General features: G+C 33.7%; 1 protein-coding gene across 1 annotated transcript in view; it reads right to left on the reverse strand.

The window, feature by feature from the left end:
• The window catches only part of LOC133337819 (nose resistant to fluoxetine protein 6), a 44,110-nt gene extending 25,406 nt beyond the window's left edge, over positions 1 to 18,704 (reverse strand). The window contains exon 1 of the mRNA XM_061546022.1: positions 18,543 to 18,704. Within this exon, the coding sequence (XP_061402006.1) occupies positions 18,543 to 18,678 (136 nt within the window). The 5' untranslated portion in view covers positions 18,679 to 18,704. The remainder of the gene's footprint in view (positions 1 to 18,542) is intronic.
• Between the last annotated feature and the right edge of the window lie 176 nt (positions 18,705 to 18,880).

The following is an 18,880-nucleotide window of genomic DNA, read 5'->3' on the forward strand; positions in this document are numbered from 1 at the left end:
TAAATGTATGCTGCCTTCCAAAAAAAAAACATCGGAATACCAAATTACAGTCAAGTGGTAACGTTATAAACATGGATCCATATCGAGAAATTTCAGTAAAAATGTTTCCACCCTCCGGAAATGTATTTTTTTGTTCCCAAGCCTCTTACACCCCTCCCTGCCGACCGATGGGAGCCACTCTCCTATAAGTAGGGAGCGCATACCCACCATTGACCGATTTTTGGCGGGTGTAGTTGTATCTTCCACAAATATATTTTGTAGTACAAGGGTTTCCATTTTGTCAATTGAATTTACTGTTGTAATTACACTTTTTGTTGAAAAATATTAGACTATAAGATGTTGCCCAATATGGCGAAATTGGTCGCTTTATCTACTTCGAAAATATAATGCAAATATATTTTCTAATTGGACGTCTTTTTAATCTTAAAGCAGTAACATTTCCGAAATGGCATAGCTATTTTACATTCCTATACCAATTACTTCAGAAGTGGTCTTGAGGTTGACTTAAGATAGACCAAATATGGCGCCCAACGTGACATCATATGTAAAAACTGACAATCATGACAAAAAAACATTTTATTGTGGTAGACTTGATTTGAATTGACTGTTCTAATTACACTTTTTTTTTGATGGAGACTGGACTACAGGATGGCGCCCAATGTGTTGGTATTTTTTAATATACAGTCGTTTATAACGACGACCAAGGGACCGGCGAAATTGGTCGCTAAAATCGATGGCTACTGCAAAAATTCCAACACAGAAACTCCACTTTTTGGCGCCCAACGTGACGTTATATGTTAGTCTTGAGGTAAATTTACTGTTATAATTACACTTTGTGTTGACAGAGACTGGACTGCAGGATGGCGCCCAATAGGGTGATATTTTTAATATAACGTCGAAATCGCTTATAACGACGGTCGACTCGGCCGAACACTTTATTAGAAAAATTATTCCAAACCCTGCAACATTGATCATGCCTACCATCGAACTTCTTACAAAAACCCCATATCTGCCTATTCAACATTTTTTCTTTTAGTTTCCTTTAATATTTTTTATTTCACTAATGTTAGATAATGGGAAAGTGATTTTCAAACTGTGTTAATTGAACAATTAGTGTCTGTAGTTCACAGCACGACAAAACAACTAACTCCGATTCGAAACAATGTAAGCGAAAATTAAGCCATACTTGTATCTTTTGTTTTTAGGAGTCACGCAACTATTGTGTGTAGTATAATTTCTATCATCTCTTCTTCTTATTTTTTATGTTTTATTTTTCATATGTTGCAATTCGTGAGTTATACACACGTAGGTGATCGCAAACACACACATAGACCATATATAGTAGTATGTGGTTAAATGACAAGTGGACAAATAAAATTGGATGGTTTTCTGTTTTGTTTCTTCTTTCGTGATTTTATTGTTTTTTCATACACTCACTCACTCATCATGTATTTGCTCACCTGAATGAACGAACCCACGAGTGAGTGAGTGACTGGCTGACTAGCCTACCGTCTAATTTGGATGAATGACTTTTGGGGATATTTTTTGTTGAATTTATTTACAATTTGGCAATTCAAAGAAAGACACCGAAAATAAAAAAACAATGGACCGCATCAGTTAGGCACAATTATATAATGTTAAGAGGCTTGCGTTTTGTTTAAGGACTGGCCCATTGTTTTAAACAACAAAATTACCTGCAATAATACCCATTTAAGTTTTCATCTGGGTGCTCTGTCATTTCGGAGAAGTTTATGCTGTCACGACTGCAGGTAAATACCTCAATGTAAATACATATCGTACATACATACATAGATGAAGACAAAGATTTGATTTTTTTTCAATTTCTGTCAAGTTGTTTGTTTTGTGTTTGTGGGAAAGTTTTATTTTGTACCAAAAAAAAAATTCTTTCGTCTATGTTTTTTGTTGACTTGACAAATTAATGGTCGTTAATAGCATTTTGTGTATTATTGTATGTAACTTTGTAGTTTCTTCAAAAAAAAAAAAAAAAAAACAAAGTAATTGTTAATCACTTTATTTCGATCGTTATGTATGAATCTGTAATCGTAGATACTAAGCAAACGTTCGCTTACCACAAAATTTCAACTGGGTTCGAAAATAAAATCATTAACGCTGTGAGATAACTTTATTACAACATTCCATATTCCACTATTATACAAACACAAATGCAGTTCTGCAATATATATCGCTAATAGAAATTAAAAAATATATATAGAGACACTGACACCTTTCTTGAGCTTAATAGCCAAAATCAGTGGAATATTTGGAAATTTCTAATAAAACAACTTTCAAAATTGTATTCAAAATATGTAGAGCCTCAAGTCGGCGAAATATCTACACACATTCCGTTTGCAAAGCCTTGGAATATTCAGCCCCATAATTATGTATATTGCTCACAATAAAATTCTGTGTCAATTTAGCAATGTCCGTCTGTAATTTGAAATCACGAGGTGTTTTCATCTGAAAAATGGGATATATCGGTCCACATTTTAGCAAGCCCCAAATATTCGGTATTTTGGGGGATTAAGAAGGGCTTTCAACCGATATGTTGGATTCTCAGTGGTTGCCACCCACTTTCAATCAAAATTTTTCAATATCGGTCCACGTTTAACGGAACGCCAAATTTGCGCTATTTGAGGATTACTTTGGCTTTTACTTAGAGTTCTGCCCCTTAGGGTGTAAACTACTTCAGCAAAGAGAATATTGAATATTAGTTCATGTTTCTATATAGCCTCCTTTCTTCTACATGATTCGTCTTCTCAGATACTTCAATTGTGGTGCACCACCTAGAATTGTCCACCCTACACAGAAAAATATAATTTTTATATATTATATGATTGTATATATCTTTGTTATGTCCTAAATTGTTGTCTTATTGGCATCCATGTTCGCATGTTAGGTCACAATTAGAACAATCATCACATATAACAATGTTAAACATCCCTATATCGAAATAATTTGGAAAATACATATGCGAATTTTATAATAGCAATAAAGTGTCTGAAAGAAACAAGCAATGGAATGCTAAACTAAGTGGATACACGGAGATTGTTAGCAATAAGAACCATAGCCAAACGAAAATTAAATTTATATCCACACCCTTATATATATATATATATATATATATATTGACAATATTAACTTTGGCCCCACATAAACGGACCACACATTTTTTGGTTCTTTGGGTATTTTGAGAATGTTTTTCAGTCAAATTGACTATAGTTAAAATTAAATTCAGATATGCCATAATTTTATGACCATAATACCAAAAAATACGATTTCATGCTGTTCTGATGTTAAATACTGCCAAGAAATTTTTATTTTATTCTTAAGTTTGATCCATCGTTTTGGATTAATTTTATTCGATTTTCAAAATTCGATTTCACATTTGCAATTAGTAACCAAAAATTTAAATAATTGATTCTAAAAAATATGACTGCCATTTTCGATTCTCTCTATTGTTCTTTTACTTGTATTCTTGTTTTCAGCGTCCTTTATATGTGATACAGTACAGTACGGTTATAGCGAACTAGTAGGGACCAATAAAATTAGTTCGTTGTAGACGAAGTTCCTTACCGAAAAATTATATTAAGTTACAAAATACGTAATTCTGCCCTTTTTGGCAATACTTTAGATGCGTTTCTTTTCCTTTGATGAACCTGAGATATTTTGTGAAGGTTGCCAGCTATAAATTAATTTTTGAGCAAGTTTCGTTATAACCAATCTAAAATAAATGAAAACTGAAAGATGAGACCGAATAAATAGTTCTTTATAAAAAAGTTCGCTATATCCGTAGTTTGCTATAAGAGTAAAGATTTGTATGAAAAATATGTCTTAAAATTTCGGGACCAGGAAATGTGTTCGCTATAAAGAAAGGTCGTTATAACCGGTGTTTGTTATAAGCGTACTGTTCTAATTATGGCCAAAATGATGGGATCTCTGGCCTATAGTGTTGTGTGGTGAATGTTTCTACCACAAATTCTCAATATCAGTCCATGTTTTGGTATAACGCCCTTATAAAGATATTCCGAATTTTCGGTATTTGCTTTAATTTGGTGTTCAGGGAATTTTTAATTTTTATTTGGAAATTAGATTAATTGGAAATTAGATTTTTAGACACTGTAAATAAAACAACACAATACATGGTCGTACCTTAAATTGTCTGTGTACCCTACCATGAGGAGAGACTATATTGAAAATATTTTGCGAACATGTTTCTTGTACACTAATACTCTGGAATGTCAAATTGCTGACACTTCGTTTGAAAAATGTGGAGCTCGCGCCATACCAATGGATATAAGACATCATGTGGTCTTCTAAAGATAGAATACTTGTAAAGTAGTTCCTTAAAATAGTCCCTTTGTTCCAAAGAGTTCCGACTCTCTTTCATCGTTCTTTTTGGTTTTTCGCTCACATAGTTCCGTGTTGATTTGATGATGGACGAAAAGTATAAACAAATTAAGTAATAATGAAAAAAATTATTCTAATTAATTTCTTTTAAGTACATTAATGTACAAAATAGTACGATACCGGTGATGGCTAAAGACATATTCTCTTTTTGCTCTTTTCGTCAACCATTTTTGATGATGATCTCTCAGTTTCGCTCTCACACACTTTTTCTCAATTTAGTGCAGCTCAACTCTGATTTAGAAAAAATATTCAGAAGCTACAGAATTCAGAATTTATTTTCTTTATTTTCATAAAAAAAATATTATTTACATAACGAACGAGAAAAGAATGAAGAATATGGAAATAAATGAATGAGATTAGAATAGTGAAAGGAGCGAGATCACAAAAAGGAACGATATCAGAAAAATGAACTACAGGAACTAAAGAACTGGATCCAGTTCCTATTGTTCCTTTATCGGAATAGTTCCAATGAACTAGTTCGTTTTGGAACTCCCCAACTCTAAAGGATACCCTGAAAAGAAATGACTGTAACATTGTTCACGTTAAGTTTGTCCTTAATAGCGTAAAGTTTTGGTAAAAGTTGTGCCAAGAGAATTAAACAATTTCCATTATAAAATAGTAATTTTTGTATAATTTCATAAGTAATATCAATTTCAATCATTTACAAAACATTTCTATTCGATTGATTTTCTTCAATTTTACAAAACAACGGCAATCTATTTTGAACTTGAACTCTAACAGCAATTTGAACAAAAAAAAAAGACATTTCATTATAAATATTACGTTATATAGTTCACTGCCAGGTGTGAGCCAAAAAGTTGCGTGTGAGTGTGCGAATGTTGTTGTGGTCGAATCAAATTTATTTAAAACCAAACACACCCTGATTTTAAAGTGAAAGTGTTTTCGCTTGAATATTAAATAGTTAACAAAGTAATACGCAAAAAATACGAAACATTTGACCCAAATCAGATTGTGGTAGCGCCAAAAACAACCGCTAAAGACATTTTTATTGTTGTAATTTTATTTTTTTTTTACAATAATCGTAAATTGTTGGCAATTCTGAACTGTAGTAAATGGTCGGTAGACCGCACCTAATGCAAAGCATCACATCAATAATAAATATTGGTTTTATTTTTTTATTTGTCAATCAAAATATTGTTCTTTGTTCGCGTGACGATAAAAAAACACAAATCGTATGGAAATATTTAAATTAATAATTAGTAACGCCTGCTATGCACATGAATGGCCAAATAGACAAGACCTAGGGATTTGCAATAAAGTTTACTAATTTATTCAAATTAAATTCTAAAAAAAAGTAACCAAATTTATCAAGTAGCCTGTTCTGCAAACAAATTATGCTTATATAATTGACGAGGGAGCTAGCTACGAATTTATGAATACTAAATAATTTATTAAATTGAATTTAAAGTCTTTAGAAGTTCGTAAGTAAATATCCCAATAATCAATTCTTGGAAATTTTAACAATATTTGTAGCACGCTGATTGTTCGCTACAAAAAATTTTCAATATGCATATCCAAATATTTACGGAATTTTGCATCACCTTGCGCCATCATGGCGATTGTTGTTAAACGTTTTCAACTTGATGTCATTGTTGTGTAATTTTGTTTTTTATAGTTTGGCTATAAACACAAAAAATTCACTTTTATCGCTAATTATAACAACTTTCTTTAAATATTGAAATGACATGCAGAAATAAGTATTATCTAAAAAATCCAATGTGATGTACTTGTGTAGATATTTATTTCCATAAAATTTCATATTCATGTTTTGATTAGTTGGACATTTTTTGTTAAGGTGAAAAATAAAATGCAAATAATTGTTTATCATTTCCTTGTATTTTATGAATGAATTGGATTTTTTTGGTATTCCAACAACAACAACATTTTGTGGAAAACCATATACAGTAGTGCAGGAAATAATAGCACTGCTAGTGAATAGAATTATTTTTTTAACAAAAAGGCAAATGATGTCATATATTATCTAAGATTCCACTAATATGGGACGAAATTATATTTCCTATGCTCAATCGAATTAATTTGTATTCGTAAATTTTAATATTTGTTATAGATAGATATTTCAATATTTAATTGAACATTTGTTAATACTTTGGTAAGATAGTTTGACAAATAATGTTATCATTTATGCTGAATATCTTTTCAGATTACCTTCAGATTTGACTGAATTTTATATGTTTTGTCGGTATTGAATCTTCTGGGCGTTGACCTGGGTTATGTCCTATCTATGTCCTACGTGAATACTTTGAATTTGTTGCAAACTGAATAGTTTGGGGGAGGTAATACATACATACGCCTATATCTGGTGATCCTGAGTGACATCCAGTCCTCATGGCAGATATTCGCAAACATAACCGATTTTTTGAGGCCAATATTCTGCAGTTTGTAAATGAGTGATACACGAATTGCCTTGAAGGGCTCTCGGTAAATTCGAAGACGTTTGGTAAGGTCATACGTTGGCAGGTCTAGTTTCAGGGCATCCTGTCGGCCCCCTTGATAGATCTGATGGTACCAGTTGCGATCAGAGTAGGGCTGACAGGGAACGTTTCGACGTGAGGTAGATTTGGGTGACGATCTAAAGCAAGGAAAATCGACTGAAAATTTAATTTTTTTTAAGAATTGCTCTCAACAGATAAAAAAAGTTTTGGAGTGTTTAATTTTTTGTCAATTTCGACTTTGTAATAATAAACCAAGTATTTATGAAGAAAATCGAAAGTCGAATTTGCGATTTTCTCAAAGACCAAAAGTCGACTTCGACAAAGAAAATCGAAAGTCGAATTTCCGATTTTCTCAAAGACCAAAAGTCGACTTCGACTTTTCAATACAAAAAAGCCGATTAATCGATTAATCGAAAGTCGATTTATTTATCTTTATTCCGTAGGGCTTTGAAGGAGCCACTCATGATGCAACAATAAGGTGATGTATCACAACAAAAACCTTTGTTTTTGTCTCGATTATCTGTCAAATTTTTCCATATAATATTTCAAATGGTTGGCAACACTGCACATCGAATTCAACCAGAATTTACCCACTTTGACAGTTAATCAAGACATCAGCTGGACTCCCTATTCATTGTGCCATGGAGCCACTGTTGGATTCTATACTGTAACGGAGTTTCGATCACTCTCAGTGTGGTGTGTAGAGGCTTATTCAACTTCTCTTGCCTCTCGGGAAGTTATTTGAATCCTTTATTCTAGCCAGGATTAGCCACTGTTGGATTCTATACTGAAACAGATTTCCGATCACTCTCAGTGAGGTAGCTAGAGGCCTATTCACCTCTTGTCTCTCGGGAATTTATTTGAATGCTTTATTCTAGCCAGGATTAGAAAAACGGTTGAGAATAGGAAAATTCTGCGGGAGTGGTTGGTTTTAGGCCTAGTCTTTCTACGGTCCATGCCTTGACGGCATAGGTTTCGATATGAAATACGATTCGATAGGAAATATGAAACTCGATCCAGTTTGGCATTATAAAATGTTATATAAATTCCAATCGTTTGGCTTTGACAGTCAAACTTGTCGAAGGGTCGCTAATTTTCTTAGAGATTGTGTTTTTAGGGGAGGGTGGGTGATCGGTTTTCTAGCCAACAACCGATTATAGCTAGTGTTCCTTAATGTTCTTAGTTCGTGCGACATTCCGGCACCTTTCTTCTCTTGATCTACGCCTATGAGGTCACCCTGGCATTTTCTGGTCAACTTGCTAGGGAGGATAAATGGTGAGCTAACGAGTACCTCGATACTACCTGGGGGTAGTATTTTGGGAGAGATTCGATTTGATCCGCTATGTAGACTATAGTCCTTAATAGGGCAAAAGGTCTTTATTTCTGATATGGTTGGGGTTTCCGCATGAGCGTTGGTCATTCCCAGGATGATAGGTTTTTGATCAACCGACAGGTGATGAGGCCTATCATTGTCTAAGCTTTTTCTTTTTTGAGCTAAAAATTTTCAATTTTCTCTGAGATTGTTGTGAAATACATAATCCCAATTCATATTAGAATTTAACATGTACACTTTCTAACCCCATTAGAATTGTCAGTTTCAGATGTTCAGTGAACGGAAATTACATGGGTGATCCAAAAGTTTCGTTGTATAAAAATAAATAACTACAAGTTATCTAAAAAATCACGGTATATTGGCTATTTTTATCCATTACTGCTCTGCTATTTATACCCTTCACCACACTGTGGTACAGGGTATTATGTCTTTGTGCATATGTTTGTAACAGGCAAAAATAATCGAGATAGACCCATGGTTCCTTTTGAGAATATGCATAGAATCACTTTCTGAGTCGATTTATGCATGTCCGTCTGTCCGTCTGTCCGTCCGTCCGTCCGTCCGTCCATGTATTTTTGTTAACAAAGTACAGGTCACATTTATGATCCGATTTGGATGAAATTTGGCACAGGTCACTTAATTGGCCCAAGGACGAAACCTATTGAAATTGGAGAAAATCGGTCCACGTTTAGGGATAGCTCCCATATAAGGGTACCCCAAAATTTTCGGTATTTCGAGGTTCTTGAGCGCGTTTTTTAACTGAATACGCTGAAATTTGGTAATTTGAGTTCTTATTGGGTAGCAAATCTCTCTACCAAATATTATAAATAAAGGTCAATTTTTTCGGATAGCCCCCATATAAGGGTACCCCCAAATTTTCGGTATTTTGAGGTTCTTGAGCGCGTTTTTTAACTGAATTCGCTGAAATTTGGTACATTGAGTTCTTATTGGGTAGCAAATCTCCCTACCAAAAATTATAAATAAAGGTCCATTTTTTCGGATAGCCCCCATATAAGATTACCCCCAATTTTCGGTATTTTGGGGGTTTTGATAGCATTTTTCGACCGAATTTGCTGAAATTTTGTACTTTGTGTTCTCATTGGGTAGCAAATCTCCCTACCAAAAATTAAAAATAAATGTCCATTTTTTCGGATAGCCCCCATATAAGGGTACCCCCAATTTTCGGTATTTTCGGGTTCTTGGGCTTGTTTTATAACTGAATTCCCTGAAATTTTGTACATTGGGTTCTTATTGGGTACCAAATTACTCCACTAAAAATTATAAATATAGGTCTAGTTTTTCTGGTAGTCCCCATATAACGGTACCCCAAATTTTTGGTATTTTGGGGGTTCTGATCGTATTTTTCAACCAAATTGACTGTAATTTAGTACGTCGAGTTCTTATTAGGTAGCACATCTCTACACTCTACACCTGGGGGCTACCAGAAAAAATTGACCAATATTTATGGTCAATTTTTTCTGGTAGCCCCCAGGTGTTGAGGTTCTTGAACCAATTTTTTTTCTGGCACAGGATATTATGTTTTTGTGCATATGTTTGTAACAGGCAGAAGGAAACGAGACTGACACATACGACTTCTGTTAGGATTCATTTGTTGAATATACTCAAAGTGGTGAAGGGTATCATATAGTCGGCCCCGTCCGACTTTACTACTTTCCTTACTGGTTTTAAGTACATAACTGTCTCCCAGTATCACCACAAGTTAATTTGTTTACTTGTAAATTAGCTCCCTCATGCTGAGGTGTCACATTTCATTTCATTTTTTTCTATAATTCATGATTTTCATTCTTATATAATTTTGTAGTTTAACTCATGAAGATGAGTGAATCTACTGGTGTACAATAATACAATAACCATCATTAACAAAAAAAAAACCTACAAATGTGTTGACTGTTGATGATTTTTTGGGCTACGTTTTAGATTAATGTGTGGATACACCGAAAATAAACAATTTATGTACGGCTCTATGAAGATTTGCTTGATTAGCAGAGAGAAACAAATGCAAAGCATAAGTCACACCCAAAAAAGAAGAAGAAACATAATAAAAACGAGAAGACTTGAATACAAACCACAGATCTGTTATAAATATTTACATTAAAATGATGTAATTACATTATGTATAATAATGTAAGTGTATTGGGATGATTCGAACAAGAGACTGTATGCATAATTTATTTATGAGTTAAAATTAAAATTATGCTGACAGTAATCCATGTTTTAAACTTAGCATCCATCAGATTTTCGTTCTACCCTATTTGACATATGTATTCACATTAACATAAATATTTATATACCTTGGCCTTTTACATTTCATTGAGAATTCAATTCGGCATAAAAAGTTTATTTGCCTCGAAAATAATAAACACTGTGTAGGAGATTGAGACTATGAACATTATTTACAAATTACAGATTCATAACATAAAAGTTTTAATAAAAACCCATTAACGTATAATATTTTGAAATATTTTTTATTAATATTTTGAATTAAAATTTCCCCCCAAAACAACGCAAAAAATTGACAAATGGTCTTTGCATATTTCTGTTGGATTTTTTCGCAACCTTGGCCTTGAATATAATGTGACGTAAAATACCATTAACATAACAAAGAATTAGTAAATTTTGAAATGTAGATTTTGTCATGACTCATTGTTTTTTTTTTTCTTCTTCACATTGTTATGTAAAATCAATAATTAAATGCAAAAAAATTGTTTTCTTTTGGCCGCAAGCCAAATATCTGATAATGAAATAAATGTGGAAGAATAAGAAAGGTGACGAAAAAAATAAAAGACTTTATTTTGTGTCTGTTTCTGGATGTCGACGGATTAAAATTCCAGGTGAATTATGTTACATATCTAACATTCATCTGTTTGAACTCAGTTTAATATAGAAAAAATGCAATACAGGTCTTCAGAATTGTTCTAGGGATTTTACAACTCAGGTAAATTAAATTTTATATAGAAAGATTTTTTCAAAGTTCCGAAAACTGAGGACGGTCCTTCATACATATATAGGGTTATGTCTAAAATGTCTGATGCTATTATTTTACAAAAAAAAAAAAAAAAAAAACAATAAACTAAATTTTAAATTCCTAACGAGATATTTCTATGTATAAGAAGACCAAATTTTGAATGTCCAATAATGTATGACAAAATAACCTTTTGATTGTCCTTAAAACATATTCCACGTCTTTGATAGTTCTTAAAAATATTATTTAAAAAAACCCACGCCAGTTGATAGTCCTGAAAAAATATTCTTCAAAAAATTCAGAAAATTTGATAGTCCTTAAAAATATTCTTAAAAAACACGCCTTTGATATTCCTTAAAAAATTACTTTTGATAGTCCTTTAAACTTTTATTATTTATCCTTGAATAGTACTCTTTAAAAAATCCACGCCTTAAAATTTACTATTCAGTTCTTCGATATATCGTCAGGAGTGCTCTTGGAGTTTTTTAATTTTGTCGAAGTCACTTGAACATAATTCAATTTTTATTATATACAAAAAAAATTTTATAGAAATTCAGATTCAATTAGACCGCTTGATATCTTTTCAAAATATCAAAAACATTTTTTTCCACGAGGAGTATTCTATATTTATCTATTGGAATAGGTTATAAATTAACTGTTCGATGCAGGGTAGTTCCCTTAAATAATTAACTAAGATGGGAACAAATAACAGAATAAAAGAAGTTATCCTACTGTTCTAGGTGCGGATGCATTGGCACCTGCAGCTGTGCCAGCTACAAGTGCATCTAGTTTAACCCCGAATAAAGATGACGACCTGGCAATTATAATGGAATATGATTTAGTCAAGACTGATAAAAAACAGTCTACAATAGACGGGACGATAGTCTATACACGATAGTCTAGAGAAACAGAGTAGGGAACTCTTCGACCAACTGGATAGACTTGTATCGGAGGAGCAACGTGGGGATTTACTTCCAGAGGAACTGCTACAAAATCTAACCCTAACTGATGATGAACTGGATACCACAGTAATTCGGGCCAAGTCCACATAGGAAGATTGTTGTGGCTCTAACGAGGGGAGTATAGACCCTGTTGCCCAACCGAAGGCAAATCTGATTCCGACTGGTCCATTGTCGGCACATGCCAATAAGGCTCCAGAGGCAAACCGCAACTGAATCGATGTCCGACGATGGGGAATCTAACGAGACCCCGACAACGGTCAGCGATTCAAAAGTCGGAACTGCCCGAGAAGCATCTGATCATATATTCGAAGCAAATAGATGCTCGACCAAAACATTTAAGTTGATTCCGGGAACGAGCAGAGTCGGCAAAGCCCATTGCCTATGGTAAAGATTAGGAGTTGACTTCTGATCTGAAACCTAACCCGAGTCAAAAGGCAATGGAAAAGGCCGTTGAGTACACCCCGAAACCAACTGACACCCATAATTGTGATCGATATGTGAAAGACTCTGTCTCAAAGCCCGATTCTACGCCATAAAGAAAATGTGAATCGCTGGGTAGCAAGGTACTTAGTAGCTCCACTGTCGTTAGGGACAGGAAGAAGGTCAAATCTGCCAAAGAACCATTGCTTCTGTATTTTGACAGCAATCTTGAGAAGCATCTGATTTTCAGCTTTTCTCCTTGGGTGACCTTCATGGCACAATGAATAGGTAGTCCATTTAGCGCAGCTGATGTCTCGATTAACTGTCAAAGTTTGTAATTTCCACTTGAATTCGAGGTGCAGTGTTGCCAACCATTTGAAATATTATAAGGAAAAATTTGACAGATAATCGAGACAAAAACAAAGATTTTTGTTTTGATACATCACCTTATAATTGCATCATGGGTGACCTTATTAATAGACCTACTGACTGCTGAATGCAATTTTGATATTCATTGTGCGACTAAAGTCGCAATTTGCAACCTTTTTGATGCCCTGTAAATCGGTTTGCAACTTTTTAAGCGTTGAGCGACTTTTCGTCTTTTTTTTTTTGTTAAGTTCTATTTTCCTTTTTCTGTGTAAATTCAGACTGATTTGGATTCGTCTACGTCGTTTTTGAGTTACAAGGGTATCTGACATATTCTCGGAACAGTTTTATTGACAAATTGAAAAGTAAATTTGTCAACCTTTTTTCAAGGGAACGACTTTTTGTGCAACTTTTTTTAAAATTCCCACTGATTGCAGCCAACTTCAGTGTGACCATTAGGACCACCTTAAACATTGACGGACGTCGTATGACGACAACCGTATAAGGGTGGGGTTACAATGGGGGCGCACAAAACCACAATGGGGCGATCCGTTTAAGGCTATACCAAAACGTGGACTGATAAATTCAATTTATTGCGATTTCTATCGATCGTAACATCATTAAGTGTCCCAGACCACATTGGATTCTGCCACAATTGATTTAATAATATATAACGTATAATATTATTGAGCAGTATCGAAACATCATGCTAAATTTCGTGATTTGGACACAGCTGCTGGTGTTGGATTAAATGTACTAAAAGGTCGATCTAGGGCCGAGTTTTCGAACCAAACCAAAAAAATATTTCATTTAATGTAGAACCTTGATTTAATTAACAACACATTTTTACATTTCAGGGTCTATTTTAAAAAATGTTTAGATAAATTACGAAAAAATAATCAACATCAAAAAATGCAGAAGTGCAGAATCCAGTTCCAACTATAATCAATATTATCCAGTTTAAGCTCAATAACATTTTTTTCTTTCAATATCGACCGACAACAAGAAATTGGAGATTTTACAGACATTGCCATTGACCATTGTCAGCAACAGCGGTGAGTAGCCTTACACACAGATGCAGCATTCAGAAGTTACAACTACAAAGACACACACACAGATTTGGATTTTTAAGAAAACATTTTTTTGTTTTTATAAATAAACAACAACTTCAAACTGGAAAGTGGTTATTACAGATTTAATATAACTTCGTTGTCATACAAAGTGGTTGACACACTTTTGATCCAGTGTGTGACGTATTCGAAGTTGGTTTATTGGACCAGTCGCTAGATAGGTTGGCCGGTCATATTCATGGCTAATTAAAACGGCTGCACAGAAGTGACTATCAGCGATCAGAAAAAATGGAAATGAAAATAACCGGCTTTGGCTACAATGCCAGTTTGTTGGCTTGGCAATGTGTGGCGGCGGTGGCACGAACCATTTTTCGTTTTCGTTTGACTGACGGACTGGTTGCAGAAATCCAAGCAACGGGTAAGTGGCTAACAAAGTTATAATGATGATGACGATGATGTTGGAAGTGATGACCACAATGATGTATTACTACAACTGGTTACACAGTTTAGACTGAATAAAAATAGAAATAGACTTGCATAACTGACAATGGCAGGGAGGTGGATGGAGGCTGTTACATTAGACAATTATAAAATGTAGAAAACGAACCGAAGAATTCAAATCAAAATTGCATTTTTGGTACAAATAGGCAATTCGTATGCACTGAGAATCATTGATTGTTAAAATTAATGGGTTCTATTAGAATTTCTAGATATGTCATTGTGGTGTCCATAACACGCGAAATATATATGTGGACATGTTTAAATGCTTAACACCTAGCTTTGGAAATCAAAAAGTGCAAGTTCCGCTGTCAACAAATATAAGAAATTATTTATTTGTATTTTTTTGGCTACAATTGACTAAGGTGATTGACTAATACTGCGCCGGGACCTTGGGGGTAATTAAAATACAATTAAAGTCTTGAACCCATTCCGTACTACTAACACCAATGTTAGTGTCGCTTGTGCTTTATGCATTTACATGTCTATGTTTTTGGGGGGCATTTGTTCAACCCCGTTCCCCTCTGCCTAGGAAGGGGTCCGCCACTAGTTGTCCAGTTAAAAATCTGGGTTAATTTGCCTCAAATAAAATTGAAAGTGTTAATTATTTTAAAATAATTTTTGTTGTTGCCTGGATGTGTTTTGTTTTCTTTGCATTGGCTTTTGGCAATATTTGTTGTTTAGTTAGCCAGTCAGCCATTCATGATGACGATGTTTTATTTAATTTTATTTTATTTTGGGATGTGGAAACCTGTGTTAAGTGGGTTAAATTTGTTAAATTGGTTCACTAAACTCCCTCGAAAATGATGCAGCTATTTTTTTTTTTTTTTTTTTTTTGTTAAAAGTAGGTCAGTGGGTGACATTCTTGATCACATGACGGAATGTTGAGATGTAAATTGCTTGGTTAATCTTTGGCAATGTTAGTTGGGATAATTTTGACACCTTTTGGGAAGGGCTTGATAGAGATTCGGAGAAGACAATAGCTAGTAAATATGTATGTAAATTTAGTGTGAACACAAATAAATGGTTATACAAATCAGATATAAACAAATATTTGGCCTATAATAAATTTGATATCAAATGTATCTGGAAGCAGTATTAATACTCAATAATCTATAAAAAGAAGCGATTTGTTTTTATTCGAAATAATCAGGCATAAATCCATTTGGTTAGTTGCAATAAAAACAATACAGTCCAGCACGGCTATAGCGGACTTGTAGGGACCAAGCAAGTTAGTTCGTTATAGAGGAAGTTCGTTGTACCCAAGGTAAGGCTTAGCAGGATTAATATGAGTCGTTTTTTTGAAAGTGGATTAAGTCCATTTTTTCTTATATTGAATATTTAAAGTAGTATTAAGTTTGTTTGTGGCTTTGTGCCCTAAAATATGCTGGAATATATAATGTAATATGTTTTGTAAGCTTTTGTAGAAAACCAAGATTTGTATCAGAACCTAAAATGGACTTAAACTACTTTCAAAATAAACGACTCATATATTCATTATATAAAAGATTATACGATTTAATTTATTTAATAAACGTACTTCATTACATCAAATTTAGGTGAGCTTTCATGAAGAACAGCATAAAAACTGAAATGTCTTATAAAGATTCCCAGCATTGGAGTAAAAATTAACATTTGTGAAGATTGACATCGTAAGTAATACTCAATACTTCGTACTAAAAACAAATTAATACAAGTGAAAACTGATTGGACTAAATAATAAAAAAGAGTAAATAATTATATTCAAAAATGTATTAAATCTTCGGAACCAGGAAATGTGTCCTGGGTTTGTTATAAACATACTCTACTGTATTTATTAGTGGGGAAAATATGACATATGACACAAAGGGGGAGGCAGGGAAGACTATAGTTTCGACCTCGCCCTGTTTCTCATCAGTTCCCTTAGTTTTTTGTTGGTGATATTCTTCCCAGAATCTATTTACAGCTTCTTTACAATAAAAGGTTTGTAATCATATGTCACTAGAATCAAATCGAAGTATTTTCGTTAAATTCTAATTCTCAACTGACATTTGGGATATGCTGCTACAAGGGTAGCTTTTCAAAAATAAATAGAAATGGATACTTTATTCTCTTTAAAGAAACAAAAGCATAAACGAAAAATTAATTTTTGGAGTAAATAATTGGTCTGTTAATTGGTTATTCTATTCCTTATGTCTTTGTGCATATGTTTGTAACAGGCAAAAGGAAACGAGATAGACACATGGTTCCTTTTGAGAATATGCATAGAATCACCTTTTAAGTCGATTTATACATGCCCGTCCGTCCATGTTAAATTGTAAACAATGTACAGGTCGCATTTTTGATTCGAATTGGAAGAAATTTGGCACAGCTCATTTATTTGGCCCAAGGATGAACCCTATTGAAATTGAGAAAAATCGGTTAGGTTTAGATATAGCTCCCATATATATTTTCGTCCGATTTAAGGTAAATGAGGTACCAAAGTTCCTAAATATCTTTCGATTTGCACGAAATTTGGTACAGCGTGCTTAATTGAGTCTAGAATGATGTGTGCTAAAATTCAGGAAAATCGGTTAGGATTTAGATATAGCTCCCATGTATATGTTCGTCCGATTTTATGTAAATGGTTCACCAAAGTCCCCATATTTCTTCGATTTGCACCAAATTTGGCATAGCGTAGTTAATTGAGTCTAGAATGATGTGTGTTAAGATTCGTGAAAATAGGTTCAGATTTAGCTATAGCTCTCATATATATTTTCGTCCGATTTTATGTAAGTGATGCACCAAAGTCCCTATATATACTTCGATTTGCACGAAATTTGGCACAGAGTAGTTATTTGAATCTAGAATGTGTTTTAAATTTCGTAAAAATCGGTTCAGATTTAGATATAGCTCCCACATATACATATATATTCGTCCGATTTTAGATAAATGGTGCATCAAACTCCTAATATTTGTCCGATTAACACGATATTTTGCACAACATATCAAATTGAGACTTGAATGGCGTTATTGCGTTTTGTTGAAATTGGTGCAAGTAAGGGTACATATCGACGCCTCCGAACCATAGTATGCTAAGTCTGAAAAGTGAGTTTTTCAGTAGAGCCTTTCAAAGTATTGAAGTTTATTTAATCGTACGTGCCATGCTAAGTACATTTTTGCTTATAACTTTGGTTTAGATTGGCCGATGATTACCAACATTTCAGTGAATTTTAATTAGGGACCGTAGTATCTAAAAACGTGAAGAACTTTAAAACATGCTAAGTCGACTTAGCATACTATGGTTCGGAGGCGTCGAGATGTACAATATACCCAAAGTGGTGAAGGGTATCATATAGTCGGCCCAGTCCGACTTTAATGCTTTCCTTACTGGGTTTTTTCTGATCTATCAGCCAATGTGCAATGTTTCAAAAAATTAGCCTGAATTAACGGTGTTGTATGTTGCATCCCCCGGATATTTTTTAAAGTTTTTTTAGATATTGGATTTTAGATTATTAAATTTCTTTAAGATTTCTATTTTTAATGCAAATTTAGAGTTGCGAAAACGCAAATTTTTGAATTAAGAGGAAATAAATATGAGTTTTTGAAGCAATTTCGTTTATTAGCCGATTTCTCATTTAAGCGGAGTTTTAATTAAACGGAGTTGGAGCTCTTCATGGTTATAGCCAAATTCGAGTTAATTATAAAACCCAGTTTGAAACAGGACACAATTTTTTAGAAACAAAATGATGCACTAAAATGGCAACGATGGGAGTAGATTTGATTAATACTTGCACTCTCGATTTAAAATTTTTACTTTTAAATCATATAGAACAGTATCACGAACCCTCATTCTATATATACAGCAATATGGACTTAAACATTTATCATTCTTTTCCAAATAAATATTACAACAACTTTCATGCTAATTTTTTTAATCCAATTATTCCAATATAGTCCGTTTATTTAATAATCCTTTATTTACTCTTCAAAACGCTGTCTCCGAATCACTTATAATTTCTTTAAAATATTTTTATTCATGTTACTTACTTTTAATAGCCCATATTTTGGCCTCTTGTAATCCTTTCAGATATTTATAAATATCCTGCGAACAATTCGCTGAGATATCGCTTCGTACATTAATCCACTGAGAAGCAAGATAACTCAGATCGAAGATATTAAGCATATCCTTGAGACGGACTGTAAGATTTAAATCGACATTTGTGTCCGATGCAGCTGCAGCATTCTGCTGCGAGCCATTGGCAGGATGTAGACGTAAATTTAATGGCTGTAGATCACCACGATTGCTGGCCAACATTTGTTGTGTTATATTGCGGTTCATTGTGTCATCACTGCCATCACCATTGCTGATGGCTGCCTCCAGACAG

This window comes from Musca vetustissima, unplaced genomic scaffold, assembly GCF_032173495.1.
Source record: "Musca vetustissima isolate MV318-11 ecotype Yass unplaced genomic scaffold, APGP_CSIRO_Mvet_v1 utg87862, whole genome shotgun sequence".
NCBI classification, from domain to species: Eukaryota; Metazoa; Arthropoda; class Insecta; order Diptera; family Muscidae; genus Musca; species Musca vetustissima.